This window comes from Vespa velutina, chromosome 13 (assembly GCF_912470025.1).
Source record: "Vespa velutina chromosome 13, iVesVel2.1, whole genome shotgun sequence".
Lineage (NCBI taxonomy): Eukaryota > Metazoa > Arthropoda > Insecta > Hymenoptera > Vespidae > Vespa > Vespa velutina.
Window position 1 is genome coordinate 2,930,692 of NC_062200.1, and position 22,500 is coordinate 2,953,191.

The 22,500-nt window shown below is 31.4% G+C and overlaps 1 protein-coding gene across 5 annotated transcripts in view; it reads left to right on the plus strand.

The window, feature by feature from the left end:
- The window catches only part of LOC124953883 (protein bicaudal C), a 61,009-nt gene extending 38,653 nt beyond the window's left edge, over positions 1 to 22,356 (plus strand). For 3 of the 5 annotated variants that reach the window (XM_047505887.1, XM_047505886.1, XM_047505884.1), the window contains 12 exons: positions 3,141 to 3,210; positions 13,346 to 13,425; positions 16,421 to 16,636; positions 17,360 to 17,599; positions 17,866 to 18,084; positions 18,182 to 18,482; positions 18,747 to 19,118; positions 19,216 to 19,317; positions 19,477 to 19,724; positions 20,051 to 20,279; positions 20,525 to 20,644; positions 21,086 to 22,356. In XM_047505887.1, the coding sequence (XP_047361843.1) occupies positions 3,141 to 3,210; positions 13,346 to 13,425; positions 16,421 to 16,636; positions 17,360 to 17,599; positions 17,866 to 18,084; positions 18,182 to 18,482; positions 18,747 to 19,118; positions 19,216 to 19,317; positions 19,477 to 19,724; positions 20,051 to 20,279; positions 20,525 to 20,644; positions 21,086 to 21,210 (2,322 nt within the window). In that variant the 3' untranslated portion in view covers positions 21,211 to 22,356. Of the gene's footprint in view, positions 1 to 2,180; positions 2,780 to 3,140; positions 3,211 to 13,345; positions 13,426 to 16,420; positions 16,637 to 17,359; positions 17,600 to 17,865; positions 18,085 to 18,181; positions 18,483 to 18,746; positions 19,119 to 19,215; positions 19,318 to 19,476; positions 19,725 to 20,050; positions 20,280 to 20,524; positions 20,645 to 21,085 lie in introns of those variants that run through there. The other 2 variants (XM_047505889.1, XM_047505888.1) reach the window with 2 other exon arrangements.
- The last annotated feature ends 144 nt before the right edge of the window (positions 22,357 to 22,500 follow it).

Consider the following 22,500-nt stretch of genomic DNA (forward strand, 5'->3'; position numbering starts at 1 on the left):
TTTTTTCTGTTTTGTACAATTTCTATCCTCTCTCGTGCTTATTCTCGTTCAGTGAAAAAAAAAAAGAAAAAAAAAAAAAAGAAAAAAGAAAGAGAGAAAAAAAAAGACAAGAAAATGCGGAAAGCCGGGCCGAACAGATTAGGAATCTAAATAAAAGTGGAATTTTCTAGTCACGAGGTGGCCGGCTCGTGGGACTCCTGTAAGTCTTAACGACTGACTCCCTTAAATTCTTGTTATGCGTTGGGGTCGACAACCCGATTGCTTGATACGCGGAAGTCGACGTTAATAACCTTGATGTAATCGTATCCGCGAGTACTTTCCTCGCGGTGAAAACACACGTTTTTTTTTTTTTTTTTTTTTTTTTTTCTCTTTTTTGATACGTTTCATTCCTTTCGTCATTTTGATTTATTTACGCCTTTCGCATTGAACATCGCCATCAACCAATGTAGGTTTCCTAATGCTATGGACAAATAAGAACTCAGTTCTTCCACGTTTTATCGTGAAAGATAAATAATTTTGATAGCATGTGTTACGTTTTTTCAAATTATAATTGATTTAGAATTTATTTGAGAAATCGTGGAAAATAAGAGATGAGATTAATAATCTCTTTTCTTTCTTTCTCTCTCGCTCTCTCTCTCTCTCTCTCTCTCTCACTCTCTCACTCTTTCTCTCTTTTAATCACGTTCGATATTAAAGTTCGCATCGTTTCGAGAAATCGTTCGTTTCTTCACTAGACGATCATTTATAAGAAACTTTGTCTTTTTCTTTCCTTTTTTCGAACGATATGAATATTTAATATCGTCGAATATTTAATATCGAAGATTGAGATATTGAAAAAACATACACATACACACACACACACACACACACACACATACATACACACATGACAAATATTCTATTTAAAATTCTATATAATAGCGAGATTATGAATCCTTTCCCATTCAAAAATTTCTTATCCAATATCAATTAAATAAGACGTAATCTCTTAAACGATAATAGCGATCAAAAACGAAAAAACAAAAAAAAAGAAAAAGAAAAAAACAGGAAAAAAAGAAAGAAAAACAAAATACGCAATTGCAACATTCCGTCTTGTCGAATGTCTCGAGAAGATTCGTATAATTTGTAAATTTAATTTCAAAAAAGAGATATAAAAACGATCACGATCAACGACGCCGACACAACAATAACAACAATAACAACAACACACGAAATATCTAATTAATATAAAGCATTATCGTAATAAGGAGAGAATATGTGAACGGATTAAGAGTCTTATGAATGATTTGCAATAGAAGAATACAAAGTACGACGAAATTTGTATTTCCGAGGATGATTTCCGGAATAGATCAAAGGTAGCTAGACGTCTGGTACCCTTATTCGCACCTGTTCAAGGTCAATAGACCTTTACACCTGGTATTAAAACGTTAAACAGACAGACGATTGGTTTTATCATGTGACAAGTTTCTCGTATTATTTGAAATAGTAAATCATGTTTAGGAATCTCTTTAAGATGTCGAAGAATGGTTAAACTTTGATGTCACGGCTCTTATTCTCTGGGATCGTTCGAGAGAGAGAGAGAGAGAGAGAGAGAGAGAGAGAAGCTTCGTATTGCGCGCTTCGATGAAGTGAAGTGGAAGACAGAGACAGAGACAGAGACATAGAGAGAGAGAGAGAGAGAGAGAGAGAGAGAAAAAGAAAGGTGAGGGTGGGTGGTGGGGAGCTTGAATCGGCTCGAGTGGGAGACGGTGAGTTTGCCAAGCCGTTATATTATCTGCTGTTAGTCAGTCAGTCGTGCCAGCGAGCCGGTCGCGTTAAAATCGTAACCGAGAAAGCATACGTGCAACATTGTGTGAAAGGTAGATTCGAAAACCGCCGGTTATAGCGATCGGTTGGTTATCGTTTCTTCCATATTTAATTAACGTATATAAAGTTTATTAAAACGAGTGAACATTGATTGAACGAAACTCAATGGGAGAAGAAAAAAAAAAAAAAGTGTATAATATAGTGTTATCGTGAATTGATTTGTTCTTTTTTTCACACATATATGTATAACAAACTTCTCGTTGAATTTAAGAGAATAAATTCATTTTCTAATCGATTAAGTAAAAGTTTGTATTATATATATATTATATATATATATATATATATATATATATATATATATATATTAATTAAGTGATTATTTCAATTGCACTGTTCGATATAAAAATCAATCGTAGTTTTAACGGAGCTCAGAAAAGATTCGAGTTTTTCGAGTCGTCAAGGCACGTTTTTAAGAGTTGGCGATGTCCTGCGGTGATCCACCGCTGCGGTGAAAGTAAAAGCCGGTGCGCGTTGCTGCTGCTGCTGCGGTGTTCGTTTTAGTCGCACGTCGCCCTCTTTGCCGAGGTGTCTCGTTATCGTTATCGTGAAAGTTGCGACGAGGTCGCAACGTGTCGTTGTCCCCCCCCCCCCCTCTCCCTCTCCACCACCACCCTCTTCGCCCACCCACCCTCTCTCTCTTTCTCTCTTACTCCAATCCCAATCTAATCCAACAGGACGAGAAAGGATCTTATTAGTGTTCGAGGATAAGCCATTTTATTTCCTTCTCTCACTTTCCTTCTTTCTCTTTTTCTCTCTCTCTCTCTCTCTCTCTTTTCTTTCTTTCTCTTTTTCTTTCTGACTCATAAGAGAACGTTTTATCCTTTCTTTTCCTCACCCACATCTTCGTGAGTTTAATATACTACAGGCCGTAGAGCGGAGGACATCAGGGCCGTATAACCCGAAAATGACCGTGGTAATAATTCTAGAAATATTACATTATTGCATCATGATCATTCTCTCTACTTTACTACGTATCGATCGGTATCATATCTGATATCGGATTGATATCAATATTTTATTTGCACGTTATCGAAATTCAAAAGAAATTTTATATTCCGCAATTTCTTTTTCTTTTTCTTTTCCTTTTTTCTTTTTTTTTTTTTTTTCCTTTTTCTTTCTTTTCTTTATTCTTCTTTCTTATTTTATTTATTTATTTATTTGTTTCATTCATATAACTCTTTAATAATTCTGTCCATCGTTTATCTTTATGACGAAACGATCGATTTTATTTTATTTTTGTTCTTTTTTTTTTTTTTTTTTTTTTTTTGTTTCAGGTTATGGAGGAAACGAATACCTTTGTAATGTGGCCGTCGCGTTTGAAGATCGGTGCAAAATCGAAAAAAGGTAAAGTCCGTTCAATCGAATTGAACTGTGTGTGTGTATGTGTATATACTTGTGAATTGAATTGTGTATGTGTATGTGTGTGTGTGTATATATATATATATATATATGTATATGTGCATACATATATGTATATATACGTTTCTTTTAAAAATATGTAAACTTTCGATCAGATTACTTTTGATAGTTATCGCAAAGCGGAAAAGTTGTATCGAATATATGTGGAAAAATTCGAACGACCGTCAAGAGAAACGGACACGGTCTCGTTCGCCTTAGTTTTACATGGCCCTTATATAATCAAACCGGAAGGAAATTAGTAAAATTATGCTTGAGCAGCGCGAATATATTGCGACTCATGAGTATCGTAAAATGGATTCTGATACTGTTTGTTTTTATGATGCTCGATCGAAATGGAAATTTAAGCGAACGTTGAGTAATGATATTTTTTTATTTATCACGTAGGATGGATTATATAAATTTTTTTCTCTCTCTCTCTCTCTCTCTCTCTCTCTCTTTGTTTTTGTGTCTTCCCATAGAATAATAATAATCATAAACCTATAATGTACATTAAATATATATTATACATCTGCATATGTATGTATATGTGTAAGTATGTATATGAGAGAGAGAGAGAGAGAGGGTAAATCTAAAATAAAAAAATATTTTTTTTTCTTTTGTGAATAAAATGGACATAATTTTTCGTTTACTTAAAAAGGAATAAAAAAGAAAAAGAAAACGAGAGACAAATAAAAAAGGATAGGTCGATGGCTATTGGTTTACGCGTAAATCGAAGAAAACAATTTTTAATATTCTATGAAAGTTGTTTATCGTTTATCGACCACGCAAACGTTAGTATATATATGTATACATACAAACAACATAGATATCTTACTATGCATATTTATATATTCTACATATACGCATACACATATATATATATATATATATATATATATATATATATATATATATTATATATATATATATTAAACGCGATTACGTCAAGCAAGTTGCTTACTCGTCATCTGACATATCCACTCGCGTATTTTCTTACGATGTATCTATTTAAAGTACCACCGTTTATGGTATCGTACAAACATGATGATGATTCGTCTACCTATCGCCTAGACCTAGAGGGAGATAAATACGATATCAGTTCATTCAATTGCTTACGTGTAGTATCGATCTTTATTGAAGAACTTTATGTAACGTCATCATTGTACTGTAATTAATCTTTAATGATAATACATTGCTCTCGTCGATTTATATGACAAGTTTTTATTTAGAAATATTTGATTTCAATATTTCGAATTATTAACAAAAAAAAAAAAAGAAAAGAAAAAAAAGAGAGAGAGAAAAGAAAAAGAGAGAGAGAGAAAGAGAGAGAGAGAGAGAGAGAGAGAGAGAGAGAGAGAGAGAATGATCGAACCAACAGCGACCGTAGTTAAAAAATTTAATCAAGTGTTTGCGCAAAGTTTTATTTTCATTATCAAAACAGACATATTGTTTGTTTACTCTTTTCTTTTATTTTTTCTTTTTTTTTTTTTTTGCTTTTATCATTGTCGTAACTAGTCGGAAAAATATATCGTGAATAAATGGAAAAAAAAAGGAAGAAAAAGAAAGAGAGAGAGAGAGAGAGAGAGAGAGATAGAAAAGAAATAAAAGAAGAAAACATACGTCATGTGAACGTAGCAGGAGCGTGAAAAACAGATAAAAATCGTATCATCGGAAACGAAACGAAATTTCTCTTTACGCACGTAATATGTGCGCATGAACGTGATCGATCGTACGGAACGGACAAAACTGTCGAATAAATTTTTTTCCCCAGATCTTTTTTCTTTTTCTTCTTCTTTTTTTTTTTTTTTCTTCCGCATATGTACGTACATACATATATACATACATAGTTGCATACATACATATATATATATATATACACTCGTTTATGCATAGACAGATACGTAATAATACACAGAGCAGAGCATATAGACTCTTTTAACGCGCTGCGTTTGTAACCGCACGTTCTCGAAGACCGGGGATTAATTAGAGCGCACCTATTAATCGAAAGTGATTACGAAACGAGTCCGTTCGTGCAACGGCGCGTGTCAGCCATGCCGTGGCGAGATTTTAAAGGCATCGTAGCGAAAATTCAAGCAGTCCAAATATACTCTCTCGTCCGATTTCCGAGTCGCAATTATTCCTTTCAGTGATTCGTTCTAGAGTTGTTTATCACTTATATATCAATTAGGAAGGTGATTAAACAACAAGAATTCAAATTTTAATTCGCCAACTTTGTATTCTTTTTTCTTTTTCTGTTTTTCTTCTTTTTTTCCTCTTTTTTCCATTCCCATATAATTATCTTCGTACAATAGATTTCGTTATGCGATTACAAGGGGGAAAAAAAAAAAAAAAGAAAAGAAAATGGAAAAGAAGAGAAAAGAAAAGGAAGAGAGAGAGGGGGGAGGAGGGGGGGGGAAACACATTCTATTCAATTCAACAAATCATTATATTCTTTAGAATTTCTATAGTATTTATTAGTACGCATTTCATTAAGTGATCAGAGAAATTGTATTCCATTTAATTGACCATCATTATAGTTAACTTATAATTTCTTATAACGTGTGTAATTCGTATATATATAATATATTTTGGTTAAGTGATCCGTAAGTAAGTAAGTAAGTAAATAAATAAGCAAGCTCGAAAGAATTTCATATAATTAACTCTATCAATTAGAATTCTATTTAATTCACGTTATTATGGTAAATAAATTTATCAATGAAATCATACAATACAGTTCATTAGATGATTACAGAACAAAAAAAAAAAGAGTAGTTATATTTAATTTGCTATCATTATTTTATTTAGAATTTCTTTTTATATTCACATTCTCCTGAACTAAACGTATTATACATTTCATTAGATGATTAAGGAAAATACATTCTATTTAACTCACTATTATTATTATTATTATTATTATTATTATTATTATTATTATTATTATTATTATTATTGTTACACATACATATATATATATATATATATATACATAAATTCTTTTTATATCGTATCTATTCGTATGTTATACATTTCATTAAGCGATTAGGCCAAAAGAATTTTATCTAATTCCCTATCACTTGAAATTCTATTTAATTCAACGTTATCGTAATAGATAACGTGATTAATGAAATTTGTCACGGGATATTTCATACGTTTACATGGAGTTTGATCTAAAAAAGAAAAAAAAAAAAAAAAAAAAAAAAAAAATGAGGAAAAAAAAACAAGGGAAGGAAAAAAGGAAAGAAAAAAGATTATTTCGTAATAAATCTCAATAACAATATTATAATTCGTAATGTCGTAAATTAGAAATCTTTTTTCCATTGTCGCCGTGGTAAATCCACCTCTCTATGTTTGTCTATCTTTTTCTTCTTTTTCTTCTTCTTTGTCGCCGTCGACGATTCGATAAAATTATATGGTATTTACCTATCTCTTTCTATCTCTACCTATCTATCGTTCTTTATATTTCCCCTTTCGTTTCTTTGCAGGGGGGAACAAAACGTACGGTGTTCATCGTACTCTTAACTCTCGTGGAAACTTTTTGGTGATTCATCCCTTCTTCCTCGTGACCTAAACAGCTGTTGCATCTCTCTCTCTCTCTCTCTCTCTTTCTCCTTCTCCTTCTCCTTCTTCCTCCTTTCTCTTACGTATACCCGATTATATATACATACACACACATACACATACGTACTTATGTGGAGGAGTGGGCTCTCTCTAGCGTGGCCGACCTCCACTGAGAGACATGAGCCACCGCAAAGTACCAAAATATCATCATCTCTCTCTTTCTTTCTCTCTTTTTCTTTCTCTTTCTCTCTCTCTCTCTCTCTCTCTCTCTCTCTCTCTTTCTCTTTCTCTTTCTCTTTCTTTCTCTCTCTCGTGTTTCTCTAAACTACCCATAAAAATATACTACTAATAGGTATTATTTTAATATTTAAAAATGAAAAAAATATATACATATATATATATATATATATATATATATATATACACGTGTTGTACAAAATGTCACGCGAAATTAGCATTAACAAAATCGTTAACCTCATATTTAACGATAACATTTAAATGAGATGCATATATATACATTCTTTTTTTCATGTTAATTAAACATTAATTTATTTAACTTTTAACATTTTTATTGGTTAAAATTGATATATCGAATAATGTGAAAATGTGCGAATACGTATATACAAGACTTATTAAAATATCAATGAAATTTCTTTTGAGAAATCAGTAAATAAAACTTACGTCGTTACTTCTTCACATAGCCAATCGTTATTGACTCATTCCATGTTATATGTCAATCCCACGTGTACATATGTATATATATATATATATATATATATATATATATATATATATGTATATATATATATATATATATATATATATATACAAACGCACGTATATGCATACAAATCGTATCACGTTTATATCGTAATATAAAATGACGTGAGGTATGAAAGATGAGAGTTCACGTAATCGGTGTCAAGATGATGAACAACAGGCAAAGATTCTTTTCATTTCGTTTAATTTCATTTTACTTTTTCAATAGCATGTGACAAATCCGTTTCGCGTAATCAAAGTTCATTCAATGTATCAATCAGTTTTCCTTTTTTTTTTTTTTTTCCTTTTTTTCCCTCTCTAATCTTTATCTAATAATACAGCGAAAGAAAAAAAAATGAATCTGTGTGCGTGTGTATATGAAAATGACACACAGAGAGAAAAAGAGAGAGAGAGAGAGAGAGAGAAGATTTATCATAAACGTTTCGCAAAGTGGGACACGAACGCCCGGCGTTTCGAGTGAGTGTTGACGTAGCAATAATTGTGACGATTAAATTACAACGTTAATTAGTAAATAGAGCCTTGTAAAATTCCGCTCTCGGTCGCTTTACAAGCACGCGTCTTCTATGCTCCGGGTCACGTAAGCTGAGCGAGCTGATTTCAAGTCGTAAAATAGAACGACTGTTCGTTCCTTTTGTGTGTATCTTGGAGTAACCGTTAGTCTGAGCAGCACATGTATATCCGTAATAGTGCATCTATAGCATCTCTCCCTCTCTCTCCCTCTCTCTCTCTTTTTCTCTCTCTTTCTTTTTCTCTCCCTCGTACATCAACTTCTTCGTTCGTCAAATTGTGTAAAAGTGTAAGGAGTAATAGTGTTTTTTGATTGTTTGAATATTCTCTTCTGCAAATGTTTTACATCAACATTTGTTTTATGTCGATCACGGTAATGACGATTAGAAGAACATTTAAAAAACAAAAATTCAAGGTTTTTTTCTTTTGTCGGATTCTCGTCTTTTTTTTTTTTTTTTTTTTTTTTTACAAACAAGAAAAAAAAAAGAAGAAAAGAAAGGAAGAACATTGTCTCGCGTCGTGTTTTTTTCTTTCTTTCTTTCTTTTTTTTTTTTTTTTTTTTTTTTTTTTTTTTTTTTTTTTTTTTTTTAATCTGAAAATAAACGATATATATATATATGTGTGTGTGAACGTGTGATTTGCGAATCGTAAAAATTATCATAATAAAAAATGGAAAGAAAATTTGATAAAGGAAAGAAGAAGATAAAAAAAGAGGAAAAAAAAACGGAAGAATAAAAACCACGGGAAAGTTAATGCCGAAGAAGTATAAATACTCGAAGAAATTCTTTATCGGAGATAAGAAGGAAACTTTCGAAAAGGATCGATAATACGAATCGAAATCGGAAACGTGCAAAGTCGATACGAGAACGGAAATGAATTATAGATACTTGAGAAATATAATCTTTCCGATCATTTCCGAGCTTTCTTCTTCTTTTTTTTTTTTTCTTTTTTTTTCTTTTTCTTTTTTCTTTTCTATTTTCTTTTCCTTTTTTTCTACTTCTTTTCTTTAGTTTTTTTTTTTTTTTTTTTTTTTTTTTTTTCTTTTTTTTTTTTTGCAACTAATTTTCTTAATTCACGTGTTGGATACGTATTATCGTGTTATGTGAAAGAAAGAAGAAAGAAAAAAACCAACTCACATACACGTGTCTGTTGGTAATTTCATTGCAATTATCGTGTTTGATATCGAACCGGCATTAATTATGAAATGAACTACGTATAGCTCGATCGAAGTTTTCTCCTTGGAAGAGTGAGTGCGTATATGTGTGTGTGTATGTCTCTCTCTCTCTCTCTCTCTCTCTCTCTCTCTCTCTCTCTCTCTCTCTCTCTCTCTCTCTCTCTCTCTCTCTCTCTATGTGTGTGTGTGTATGTGTGTGTGTATAGAATTTATCATTCTAATCGATTTGTTAATATTCCTGTCAAATTGTTGACATTACGAAAGATTAGATTTCGAAATCTTTTTATATTCATATTTTTGAGTTATTCTGAGATATTTTATCGTTTATTTTCATTTCCCTCTCTCTCTCTTTCTCTCTCTCTCTCTCTCTCTCTCTCTCTCTCTCTCTCTCTCTCTCTTGCACGTAGATATATAAATACAATGATATATAAATACGATCGTATTAAAAAAACGTGAAAAAATTGTTTTCGTTTTTTCTTTTTTTTTTGTTTCTATTCTTTGTTTAGTTTTTTGTTTTGTTTTTTCTTTTCTTCTTTTCTTTTTTTTTTTTTTTTTAATGTACAACGAATGTATGTTACAAAATCCTAAAGATATGGAGATAAGGAAATCATGAAATAATTGAACAAATTCATCGCTTTAAACGATGGAGAATTGCTTTTATCACATTCATACGATGAAACCTTAACGATCAATAATTCGACGTAAATATTTTGAGTTTGAGTTGATTGTTTTTCCTTTTTTTTTTTTTTTTTTTTTTTTTTTTTTTTAATTTTCTCTCTTTTTTTTTCTTTAATTTATTTTTTTTGATAAAATTGATTATAGAACGATACGCGACGTCGACATTTCAAATCTATTTGAATCTGATTTTATCTGATTCTGGAAAGTTTTATTCTAGAAAAAAAGGAGAAAGGAGATGACGATCGGTATCATAATTAATACGTCGGTCTAATTAGTGTATAAGTTAATTTACTCGGTTTTAAGGATCTATAGGAAATATATAACATGTTATTGTATCTATTATATTATCTTTCGTTGCTTTCAAATATTCTGTTTCTATTTTTCTCCTTTTTATTGACGTGTTTTTTCTTCCTTTTTTTTTTGTCTTCTTTTTCTTTTTCTTTTTTCGAAAAGATCGACAAGATCCATATTTACGAGTCGGTATCTCATATTCACATCGTAAAACACTTCTCGTGATAAATAATACAGCGTTACCAGCACGTGCTGTTGCTATGCTTTTATAACAGCTTGTATAAAGAATTAAAAAAGAAAATAATAATAATAATAATAATAATAATAACAAATAAATAAAAAAAATACATATACATATATATATATATATATATATATATATATATATAAAGGATAAAAAAAAAGGGTAAGACCCTTGATAATACATGGAAAATATTTCGTTCACTATCAAACCTATAACGCAATTTTATTTTATCGACTCGTTGAAAGGCACATCGATCTTTTATATACCTATTCATATATATATATATATACATATACATATGTATATCCATACATATACAGACACATACGTGAAATTCTTCCCGAACGTGAGGGGTAAAAGGGCTTTGACCTTTGACCGTTCTCGATATAATCGAGAATTAAGTCAGACAATTTGTTTTTGTATTTTTCTGTGTCATTGGTGTGAGAAATGTGATCCAGTTGCGATCAAGATTGTTTTATAGTGTGATCACGATAACCGAAGGTCGTTTGCATATTCGGTCAGAAGTTATTTTTAGGTCAGCATTTCAACGTTGCAGACTTTCCTTGCTCTTAGCAACGTCTCTGTCTCTGTCTCTCTCTCTCTCTCTCTCTCTCTTTCTCTCTCTTTCATTCTATCTCCTTCCCTCTTTCTTGTTTCTATCTTCTTACGATGTGTCAGTATATACGCCCAACTATTCTTAGAGAGGATCGCGAGGCACCGACCTTCTCGAAAAATTCCGTTTACCATGTTCTCAACGTTAGCGAAATAGTACACCGTGGTTAGACGTGCATGTACCTGTACGTGTACGTGTAAGTGTGTGTGTGTGTGTGTGTGTGCTGTGTATCTAGATATATTTACTTTTTTAATTGATTTATACTAATACAAAACATATTAACTTTGATATAACAATCGTGTAATTCAAATGATTCATATTTTGTAATCTCTGATAATTATTGTTTTATATTTAACTTTTTTTTTTTTTTTTTTTTTTTTTTTTTATAAATATTATTATCTTCGTATTAGTCATATATTTTGATTGATCATTATTGATTATTATTATTATTATTATTATTATTATTATTATTATTATTGTTGTTGTTGTTGTAATTCTATTTGTTTTATTATACGGAATAATTATTAATGGATAGACATCAACAAAGGTGTTACGTATAAATAGAAACTCACGCGATGGAGACGAAAAGGGCATTATGGCAAGTGGGTATCATAATCGAAGAGAGAGCGCATCGTACGAGCGAGGACAACACTGTGCGACGTTTTATTGTCTCCGCGGGCGGTCGTCGATTGTAAATCGATCTTATCTTTTTTTCTTTTTTCCTTTTTTTTCTCTTTCTCTCCCTTTTTGTCCTTCTTTTTTTTTCTTTTTTTCTTTTGTTATGAAGATCTTCCGCGTTAGGGAGAGTTGCTACTTGGATACACAGTTCATTTTGATTGATCATTGGAGAGAGAGAGAGAGAGAGAAATAGAGAGAGAGAGAGAGAGAGAGAGAGAGAAAACAGAGTTTCTCTTTCTCTTTCTCTCTTTCTAATTATGATCTAATATTTTCTCTCTCCCTCTCTTTTAGTTCAACTACACATTACTTTCTTATATAAAGTCGTACATCATTCTTACATATATATTTTTTATTACGTTCAACACCAATATATATATATATATTTTTATTATCAGAATCATCATTTTTTTTTTCTTCATCGTTGATCCTGCACAATTGTAAATACGAACTATAATAGTTTTAATTAATACGATTGATTAATATAGATTTTCAATTTAAATATTGTCCATATTTTTATGCTATTTATTTCTCATGTCATTTCTCACGTCACATTAGATTTTTTTTTCTATTTCATTATTTTTTAAATTTATTTCCATCAATGAAATTAATAAGAAAAGAATTTGATAAGTTAATCGATTCAATTCGCTATAGCCGACGTACACTTCCTCAATTAAAAGAAAAATAAAAAGGAAAGAAAAAAGAACGAAAAAAAAAAGAGAGAGAGAGAGAGAGATAAAGGAAAAAAAAAAGAAAGAAAGAAAAAAGATTCTAACTTCCGCGCGCTGAATAAAAATAAGTTTTCTGAAGGCAGCAATCGAAGGATCCGTAGGAGTTCTACTGATAATATTTCAAAGAAGGATCGCGGAAGAGGACGTTATGCTATTGAATGTCTCACGAATATCAATGAATATGTATATTCCGCGATGAAAATCAGTGATTGTGTATGTGTACGCGATTCGTAGTCATTGTACTTCGCCAATGACACGTCAGCATGCTTTAGAACGCGTTTCGCGATCGAACGCCCATATAAAGTGCCGAGAAGAGAATACCAATGCCAAAGTAGATTCTCTTTGCTACTTTTTCGTTTCTTTTTTTCTTTTTTTTTCTCGTTTTTTCTTTTTCCTTTGTTTTTTTCGTCTTCAATCTGAACGCCGGCGATTATTATTTTATCTGTAATTTGAATATTTTTGAAAAATGTCATACGGTGATCACTGTATTATATATTTTTTATTATTCTTTTTTGAGTTATAATTATCATTTTTATTACTCTTATGGATGTATATATGTATATATATTTTCTTTTTCTATTATTTAATTTTATTTAAATCAGAATCGAAAAAATATTGGAATTATTTATTGAGCATGTATTTTTTTGTTTTTCTTTCTTTCTTCTTTTTTACTTTTTTTTTTTTTGATCGCTCTCTCATATTATCACGTATCATTTATATGTATATATATTTATGTCGTATTAGAAAAACAAAAAAAAACAAAAAAAATACCATGTGCGTAAATTACTTATATAATATATCTCACATTTTCGAATTTTTTTCACTTGCAGATCCACACATAAAGGTCGCAGGTCGTCCAGATGACGTGCGAACAGCTAAGGAAAAGATAATGGAGATTCTAGACACTAGGGTGAGTCTCATTTATAGTAACAGTTGTATTGAAAAGGAAAAACAAAAGGACGAAGAAGAATAAAAGGAAAAAAAAGGAAAATTGAAAGAATAATTTATAATAACAACAGAAAAATTTCTTATTGATTTATCTAATACGACAATCGAACACGTGGAAGATTAATAAATCGATCGATTGATGATCAATTACAAGAGACTTTAGAGCTTTAACCATTTTACCAATAATGAGAGAGTATATAAGTACAACGACCTTGAGCATTGAACATCGGTTTCTTTCGATCGATCAAATTTATACGGATTTCTCTTATCTTTTATAAGATAAATTTGTTATCATTATTTTTATTATCATTGTCATTATATTTTTATATCTTTCACACGCAATATGTTTTTATTTCACTTGTTTTTCTCATTCCTTAATTAATCCGTAATTAATCGAACCTCAGCATAGAATTCAATGCACCGAATTAGTTCCTTTTGAATTAACAAAAGTTCCCTCTCATTTTGGTTTAACGCAATGCGACTTTCATTTTTGTCAGTAATCATTTAACACAGACAAATCATCATTTTATTATTTTTAATTATATGAATTTCACTTAATGAGTTTCATTTAAATGCACTTTATCAGTACTACTTTAACTTTTACCGAATGTGTGTGTGTGTGTGTGTGTGTCTGTGTGTGTGTGTCTGTGTGTGTGTATGTATGTATGTATGTATGTGCGCGTGTGCAAAGAAAAAATAGTTCGAAAGATAAAAGTCCAAATAAATTGTTTTCACCTTCAAATTTTTTTTACAAGATTTTTTTTACAAGATTTTTTTTTTTACGCTCGCTCGTTTACCGTCACGCCTCCGCAATTCCTTTTGATTTTTATTAATTAAAATCTAACGTCTTGTACATAATTAACGGAGAGAAGGATTGCCTAGAAAAAAAAAAGAATCGGAAACTCGACAGAAGAAGGAAGAAAGACATATTAATATATCTTATCTATATGCATATATGATAATCGATGTTCTATAATATAATTCTCAATCAAGAAAGCGTATCGTCATCTTACAATTAACGATCAGACGAAACGATTAAAATTTTCCTTTTGCATTTTAAAAACAACGTTCCGTTATTACATATACGTACATATTATTATACCATATATCAATGCGTTTATATATATATATATATATATATATATATATATATATATATATATATATAAAATAAACGAAAAGAATGTTTTTACGTGGATATGTTATTCTATTTTTTCTTCTTCTTTATTTTTTTTTTTCATTTTCTTTTTTTTCCTCCTTTGTATTAACTTAGATTGCAACAGATTATATAAAAGCCAGTCATTTGTTCTAATTATCTTTTCTTATCGTAAAAAAAAAAAATATATATTATTCCTTATGTAGGAAAGAATACGTGTTATGTACGTATATTTCTTTTTTGTCCTTTTCTTTTCTTTTCTTTTTTTTTTGGATGGGGGGGGGGGGGTTCGCGTTTTCTTTCTACATATTAAACAAAAATACGATATATAAAATCGATCAATGAGAATCGATGAAATAAAAATCTCTTTAACTTTTTTTTTCTTTCTTTCTTTCTTTCTTTTTTTCTTTTTTTTTTTTTTTTTTTTTTTAAATCAAGTGTACTCCATACGAGCACACGCAAATACACGCGGGCGCTCACACATACACACACACACATATACATATACACATACACATGCACATGAACATACACACATTCGTATTTGATAAGTCATTAATCTCGAATATTCGTTGACATAGTTATTGCTCCGAAAGGAATATCGATTATTATATTCCGTTATACGTGTATAGTAAAGGTCGATTCAGGAGATATAATCATGATCATTATTCCACGTACGCATATCTATCAAGTTATGACTCACCTGGAATACTTTTTTCATTGACATGCCGATGATATAAATATATCAACGTTATGTCGATTTTTATATAAATACACAAACAATCGCTACGGCTTCCATTCGTCGTGCGTGTTCTCTCGTGAATGTTAATACGAATTTAATTGGCTTTTAATATTTAACCCTCGTATTTTTATCTTTTCTTTTATCTCTTTTCATTTTCCTTCTTCTTCTTCTTCTTCTTCTTCTTCTTCTTCTTCTTCTTCTTCTTCTTCTTCTTCTTTCATTCTTATTTTCTTTTTCTCTCTTCTTCATCTTTTTCTTCTTTTTAATTAATTAACACGATCTCTTTGAAAGGAAGAGAAAGAGAGAGAGAGAGAGAGAGAGAGAGAGAGAGAGAAATAAATAAAAAAAGAAGATAATTCAAGTTCAAATGCGATTATTGACAGGATCGTCGCGTGATCGCGTGACTCAATACGACGATCTACGACGTTAAAGTCGACGGGGTTCGCTTTCCTTCACTTCGAAATGCATGTGTGTATGGTATCTATGTTTGCTCGTCTCTCTCTTTCTGTTTCTTTCTCTCTCTCTCTCTCTCCATCTGTGCGCTCGCTCGTGCCCGTTCGTTTGCGTATGTGTGTGCATAAAAGTCAATGTGCCGTGTAGAGAGGTGTACCATTTCCTAGTTACTTGCTTGAAGAGAGCAAACGTGTGTCTATTTCTCTCTCTCTCTCTCTCTTTCTCTTTCTCTTTCTCTTTCTATCTCTTTCTCTCTCTTTCTTCAAGGTGTCGGCGATCGCTGCCACGTTCTGTCCTCCATTTTATCCCTTTCATTCGCATTTATTTTTAACGAGGTATCGACTGTGACTCTAAGTTCTTCAATATCTTTATTTCATTTCTTTATTTTCTTCTTTTTCTTACTTTCTCTTTTTTTCTCTTTCTTTCTTTCTTCCTTTCTTTCTTCCTTTCTTTCTTTCTTTTAAAGAAAACGATAAATAAGAATATAAAGGGAGAAGAAGAAGAAGAAGAAGAAGAAGAAGAAGAAGAATAATCATCCACGAAGGAACGAACGGGACTAAACGAAAATAAAATGATAAGAACAAAAATATTTTCTTCTATTTTTAGCAAAACAATATAGTGACCATGAAAATGGATGTCAGTTATACCGACCATTCACACATTATCGGAAAGGGTGGACTGACGATTAAACGAGTGATGGAGGAAACTGGATGCCACATTCATTTCCCAGATAGTAACCGCAGTAATCATCAAGAGAAGAGCAATCAAGTTTCCATTGCTGGAGAAATCGATGGCATTGAGCGTGCCCGTGCACGAGTTAGGGTAAGCCTAAATAAATCGTAAAAAAGAAAAAAAAAAAAAGAACAACAAAAAATTGCAAGAGTTCATTTTTTCAATCGGTCAATAAGGAAATCGTTATCAATTATCATTGCAATTAAGTAAGTTAAGTCTTTCGAAGAAATAAAGAGATAAAAAAATTATAAAAATAAGAAACAAAGATTTGTTTTCATCGAAATCTAACGGTACAAATAGTATATTTCTATTCTCTGTAATTCGGTGTATCACGTAAACGTTATTTCTTTTCTCTTTCTTTTTTTTTTTTTTTTTTTTTTTTTTTTTTTTTTTTTTTTTTTTTTTTTTTTTTTTTTTTTTTTTTAACAAAATTTCAATGATAATTGTCGACAAAAAAAAATATACAAGTAAAGTGAAAGATAAAAAATTATTCTCTCTCTCTCTCTCTTTCTCTCTCTCTCTCTCGTGATTAGCTTTAAAAAGATAAATATTATATATCAAAATTGTTCGATCGTAAAAACTCGTTTACTAAGTCTCCCGTTTCGTTTTTGAACTCGGTGTGTTTCGTAAGGATAAATTTTTTTTCTCTTTTTCTCTATCTCTCTCTCTCTCTCTCTCTCTCTCTCTCTCTCTTTCTTTTTTTGTAATCGCAGGAGATTAAGAAGAGATAATAGTGATTTGATGGTTAAAAGAACCTTGAGAGGTAAATTGGACAAATAGTCGTGACATTGTTTTGTATTCGTATTATTGCAGAATCTTACGCCGTTGATATTTTCTTTTGAATTGCCAATAATGGGAGCATCACAACGTACTCCGGACGCGACTTCGCCTTACGTAGTAAAAATACAAGAGAAATACAACGTTCAAGTGATGCTACGTACCAGACCGAAATTGCACGCCACGTTGGTTCTCGTCAAGGGTTGCGAGTGGGAAGTTTCGCAAGTAAAGGAGGCGACCGTACTCTTGATTCACTATATGTGCGAAAACTTAGCTGTGAGTAATCATTATTTCGACATAAGATCACTATCTCTATCTCCTTCTTTGTCTTTATCCTAGTTTTATTTTTTTCTCCTAATCTTACCTTTCTTCCTTCCTTCCTTCCTTCCTTTCTTTCTTTTTTCCTTCCTTTTTTCTTTTTATTATTATTATTATCATTATTATTGTCATTGTTGTCGTTGTCATTTTGTGCTGATGTTGGTGTTATTATTATTATTATTATTATTATTATTATTATTATTATTATTATTATTATTATTTAGAGTCAAATTCAAGTACAAATGTCGATGGAGATATCGCCGCATCATCACAGCATTGTTCTTGGTAAATCAAGTAGCAATCTTAAGATGATAATGCAGAGAACATCGACACAAATCATGTTTCCCGATGCCAGCGATCCGAATATTCCTAGTTTGAAAAAGAGCAATGTTACTATTATCGGTGGTATTCATAATGTTTATTTGGCCCGGCAACAATTGGTCGTGAGTAATAAAAAAAATTAAATTATAATGTTTATTTCATTTGTAATCAGAAATTTAAGATAGAAAATTTGATCATTAATTTTTATATTCTTTTCAGGGATCTTTACCGCTAGTACTCATGTTCGATGTCCCTAAGGATTACATGTCGTCGATCGATACAGAAACAATTTCACAATTGATGCAATCCCTCGACGTGTTCATAAACGTGAGGCACAAGCCAAAGCAAAGTACATTTTCCGTGATTATCAAGGGAATCGAAAGAAATGCCAGCAACATTTACGAAGCCAGAAAACAACTTCTTGGCTTGGAGGAGCCAAGAGTTAATGCTGAAATACCAACCACTTATCACATTCCAAATGCTGGCAATATTTTTCAAGGAAACGCCACGAATGGTAACGGTAAGGCGTTATTGCAACATTGTTGAAAACATATTTCACAATTTTTGAAGTACCTAATGCTTTTACAAAGCGCGTAAGAGATATAGATATCGATAAATATTACATTCTTTCATGGAGTTTGGTGTCAGCATTTATCATAATTTAATAATATAACGTATTATCGAGGAATTTATTTCTTTTCTTTTTTTTAATTTTATTCTTTTTTTTTCACTCTCTCTCTCTCTCTCTCTCTCTCTCTTTCTCTCTCTCTCTGTCGATTAACAGGTACAAATGCTATCAATTGTGGTATACCGGAGAGTTTGTCGAACATGTTGACCGTGAACACACAGAATTTACCATGCTGTGTTTCTCCAATGTCACATTCACCTAATCCAATGGGACTTTCGCCACATTGGAGTTTACCACCGATTCCGTCCATGTTTTCATCGTTACCAATTCATCATCCATATCCTTACGGGCATTTAAATCACCTGTTAACGACGCAGCACATGATGCACAACAACATGATGGCCCATTCTCACGGAATATCGAATCATATCCTGAATGATATTGGACAAATTCATCCTACTTTATCGACAGGCTTGCATGGAATTCATGGAATGGCAAATAGTTTGTCGGATAGCAAGGAAGGCAGTGGTTAGCAAAAAATTTTTCTTTATTTTCTTTATTTATTTATCATTTTTTTTCTTCGTTCGCACAAATAAATAAACAAATCGTAAAAATTTCTTTACAGCTTATTCCTCATTGAGCAGCGTTTCAAGCTCTTTGTCTAGTCCAGCTATTAGCCCTAGAAATTTATCACCGGTGAATCCAACAGTGACTAATCCTAATTTAGGTAAATATTAAATGTCTTTTTTAATTGAAATAAAGAAAAGAAGAAGTAGAAGAAGACAAAAATATATATATATATATATATGTATATATATGCATATACATATATACAATATAATAATCTCTTCTTGAGTGAATGAAACTTTTTGTTTATTTTCGTTAGACTTGTCGAGTATGCTATCAGATCTCTCGGTGTCCGATCGTCGAGCACCAGGCTGTGAAAAGAAATCGTTAGAGATGGCTGCCCAACAGAATCTTACGCCTTCCGATTACGAGCAGAAGAAGATGATGGCCGTTCTAGCTGTACAAAATAAACCAAACACTTCGGAGTATCGAGTACCAACGTCGACTTGGTCAGGTTATGGTCTGAGTCAGACTATTGCTCCGTTATCATCGACTGAACTGAACAAGGTAATTTTTTTTCTTTTTTTGTTTCTTTTTGTTTTTTTCTTTTTTTTTTTTTCTAGAGCTATCATTTCGAAGAATCAGTATCGGAGAATAATATCAAAATTGTTTTTAATGTTCTACACAATTGAAACAGTATAAAGTCCAACATTTTCTTTAGCTTTTATCACTTCGAAGATGTGTATCGGACGATAATTTTTATTTTATTTTATTTTATTTTATTTTATTTTATTTTATTTTATTTTTCATTTGATTTTACTTTTTCTTTTTTCTTCCTTTTTTTTTTTTTTTCTTTTCTTTTCTTTTCTTCATCTTCCTTTCTTCAAACGCAGGAGTTGTCTTCGTCTGATCCATTCTACTTATGGGAAGAACCAATGACACCTGTGTTAAATACAAACATGGACTTTGGTATCGGCTCGAGTAAAGATCGGATTGGTCAAATCGGTTCTACTTCGAATTACATGGATCACACACCGACCTCGCATTTAAAAAAGATAACATCCCAACGATATACCGATCTTGCTAGTATGTTAACAAGCGTTGGCCTTGAGAAATATAATCGTAAGTAATATTTTCTTTTCTTTTCTTTTTTTTTTTTTTTTTTTTTTTTTTCTTATTTTTTTCCTATGTACGTACATGTATATGTTACGTTGGAAGATGAACACACGCTTTAAACGCATGCTTTGCATCGTATCGATGGAAATAAATAAAAAGGAAAAAAAGATTATATATATATATATAAAACAAAACAAAAAAATATGCTTTTGGGCTTAAACGATCTTCAAACGGTCTTCTTTTATCGTCAGGCCTGTTCACGTCGCACGAAGTGGACATGGCTACGTTTCCATCACTGACGGAAAAGGACCTCTGCGAGATCGGAATAAGTGCTTGGGGTGCAAGACGTAAAATAATGCTATTGATTTCGGGTACGTAAAGCTTTATCATCAGGAGTATGCAACAAAAACAATATGCCCGAATTTGTTAATTCTTATGAAATTCATTTAAAAAATAATCTAGAAAAATAATTCAATATCCTCTGTAACGCTTTAATCGTATTTTTATTTATTTATTATTATTATTATTTTTTTTTTTCTTTTTTTATTGTTATGATCTACAAGATAATTATATAACGTGAGAGTTATGATAACAGTTTATACATTACTGTATAATTTGATAAATAATATTTTAAAAATATTGAAAACTTTGGATATTCGAAACGACGATTAAATTTGCATGGATAAATCGATAAGATATTGATGGTCGATTGATGTTATAGAGGGTTAACCACAAATAACAAATATATATATATATATATATATATATATATATATATATATATATATGTGTAATATCTATTCTCTTTTCAGAAATGAACAAACGAAGTAATCCATTTAGCGGTAGCGCTGCACCAGGTGCAGAACGAAAAGCAACCGCATCGACAGCGGCGGCATCCACGTCTCTCGAGAAATGCACGCTCGATACCAAATGGTAAAGGAAGATGCAACAAATGAAGTATATAAATGAAAGGAAAAAAAAAAAGAAAAAAGAAAAAAAAATGAAAGAAAGAAGGAAAGAAAACAAAACTATGTAACACAGGTAATACAAGTAACGCGGACGTCATACGTAAACGATAATAATCGTATGCGTCGAGAAAACGACCCGGAATTATGAGACAGGGTAAAAATCAAATAGGGAAAAAGAAATAGAATATATATATAATGAAAGAAACAGAATAATAATATTGCAAATTCGAACATAGAAGTGAAAATATTTACGAGAAAAAATTCAATTCGAACGGACATGATTCGTCGTTATTTGAATTACAACGATGGGGATTAAATTCGATCATGTTAGGTATCCTCCTAGTTCGTGAAATGATATAATTTCAAGAAGACGAATCTATCCGACTCGGCGGAGAAGAGCACTCTGACCGAAAGTAGTTACGAAGAAAAAGAAAAGAAAAGAAAGAAAGAACGGGGATTGAAAAATACGAAACGAAAACAAAAGTTATATAACAAGAATAATAATAATAATAATAGTAATAATAATATTAATATTAATATCGTCGAAACGACTCAACGAACTTGACAACGAGTATAGAAAGGAAAAAGAAAAGAAATGAAAAGAAAAGAAAAGAAAAAAGAAAAAAAAAATAAATCATTTTGCATGTTTATTGTAATTTCGTATTTCGTCTAAATGGTACCGGGAGAATAGGCTGATGATTTATTATTTTTGCGTGCCCGAGAGAAATGTTTTGGCCAGAAAAAAAGTCCTCTGAAGAAGAAGAAAAAAAAAAATTATCCCTACGCCCCCTAAAAAAAAAAAAAAAAAAAAAAAAAAAAACAAACAAACAAACAAACAAAAAAAAACCAAAAAAAATAACCCCTTCTCCCCCACACTCTCCACCTCCCCTCGTACAACTCAATTCACCCATTCCTCTCACCTTTCCTCCCGCCTTCTTTATTTTGCTTTTTTTTTTCTCGCCATTTTCTCGGAGCACGTGCCCCGACGGTGCCTCTTTAGGATTAGGTAGATGAAATGATCGTTATATAATAATTTTTTTTTTTTGTTTAATTCACTATTATCTTATTTTCTCCTTTTTTTTTTTTTTTGGTTGTTATTGGCAGTCTCCGTCGAATCGAACGATACTCCGCGAGATCGAGATGATCGTTCGATTCGTACGCGTTTGTCGTGTGATCGGGAAAGAAAAAAAAAATGCGCGCGTCGAGTCTTACGTGTGCATGTACGTATGTACAATGTGTGAATGTGTAGATATGGGAGT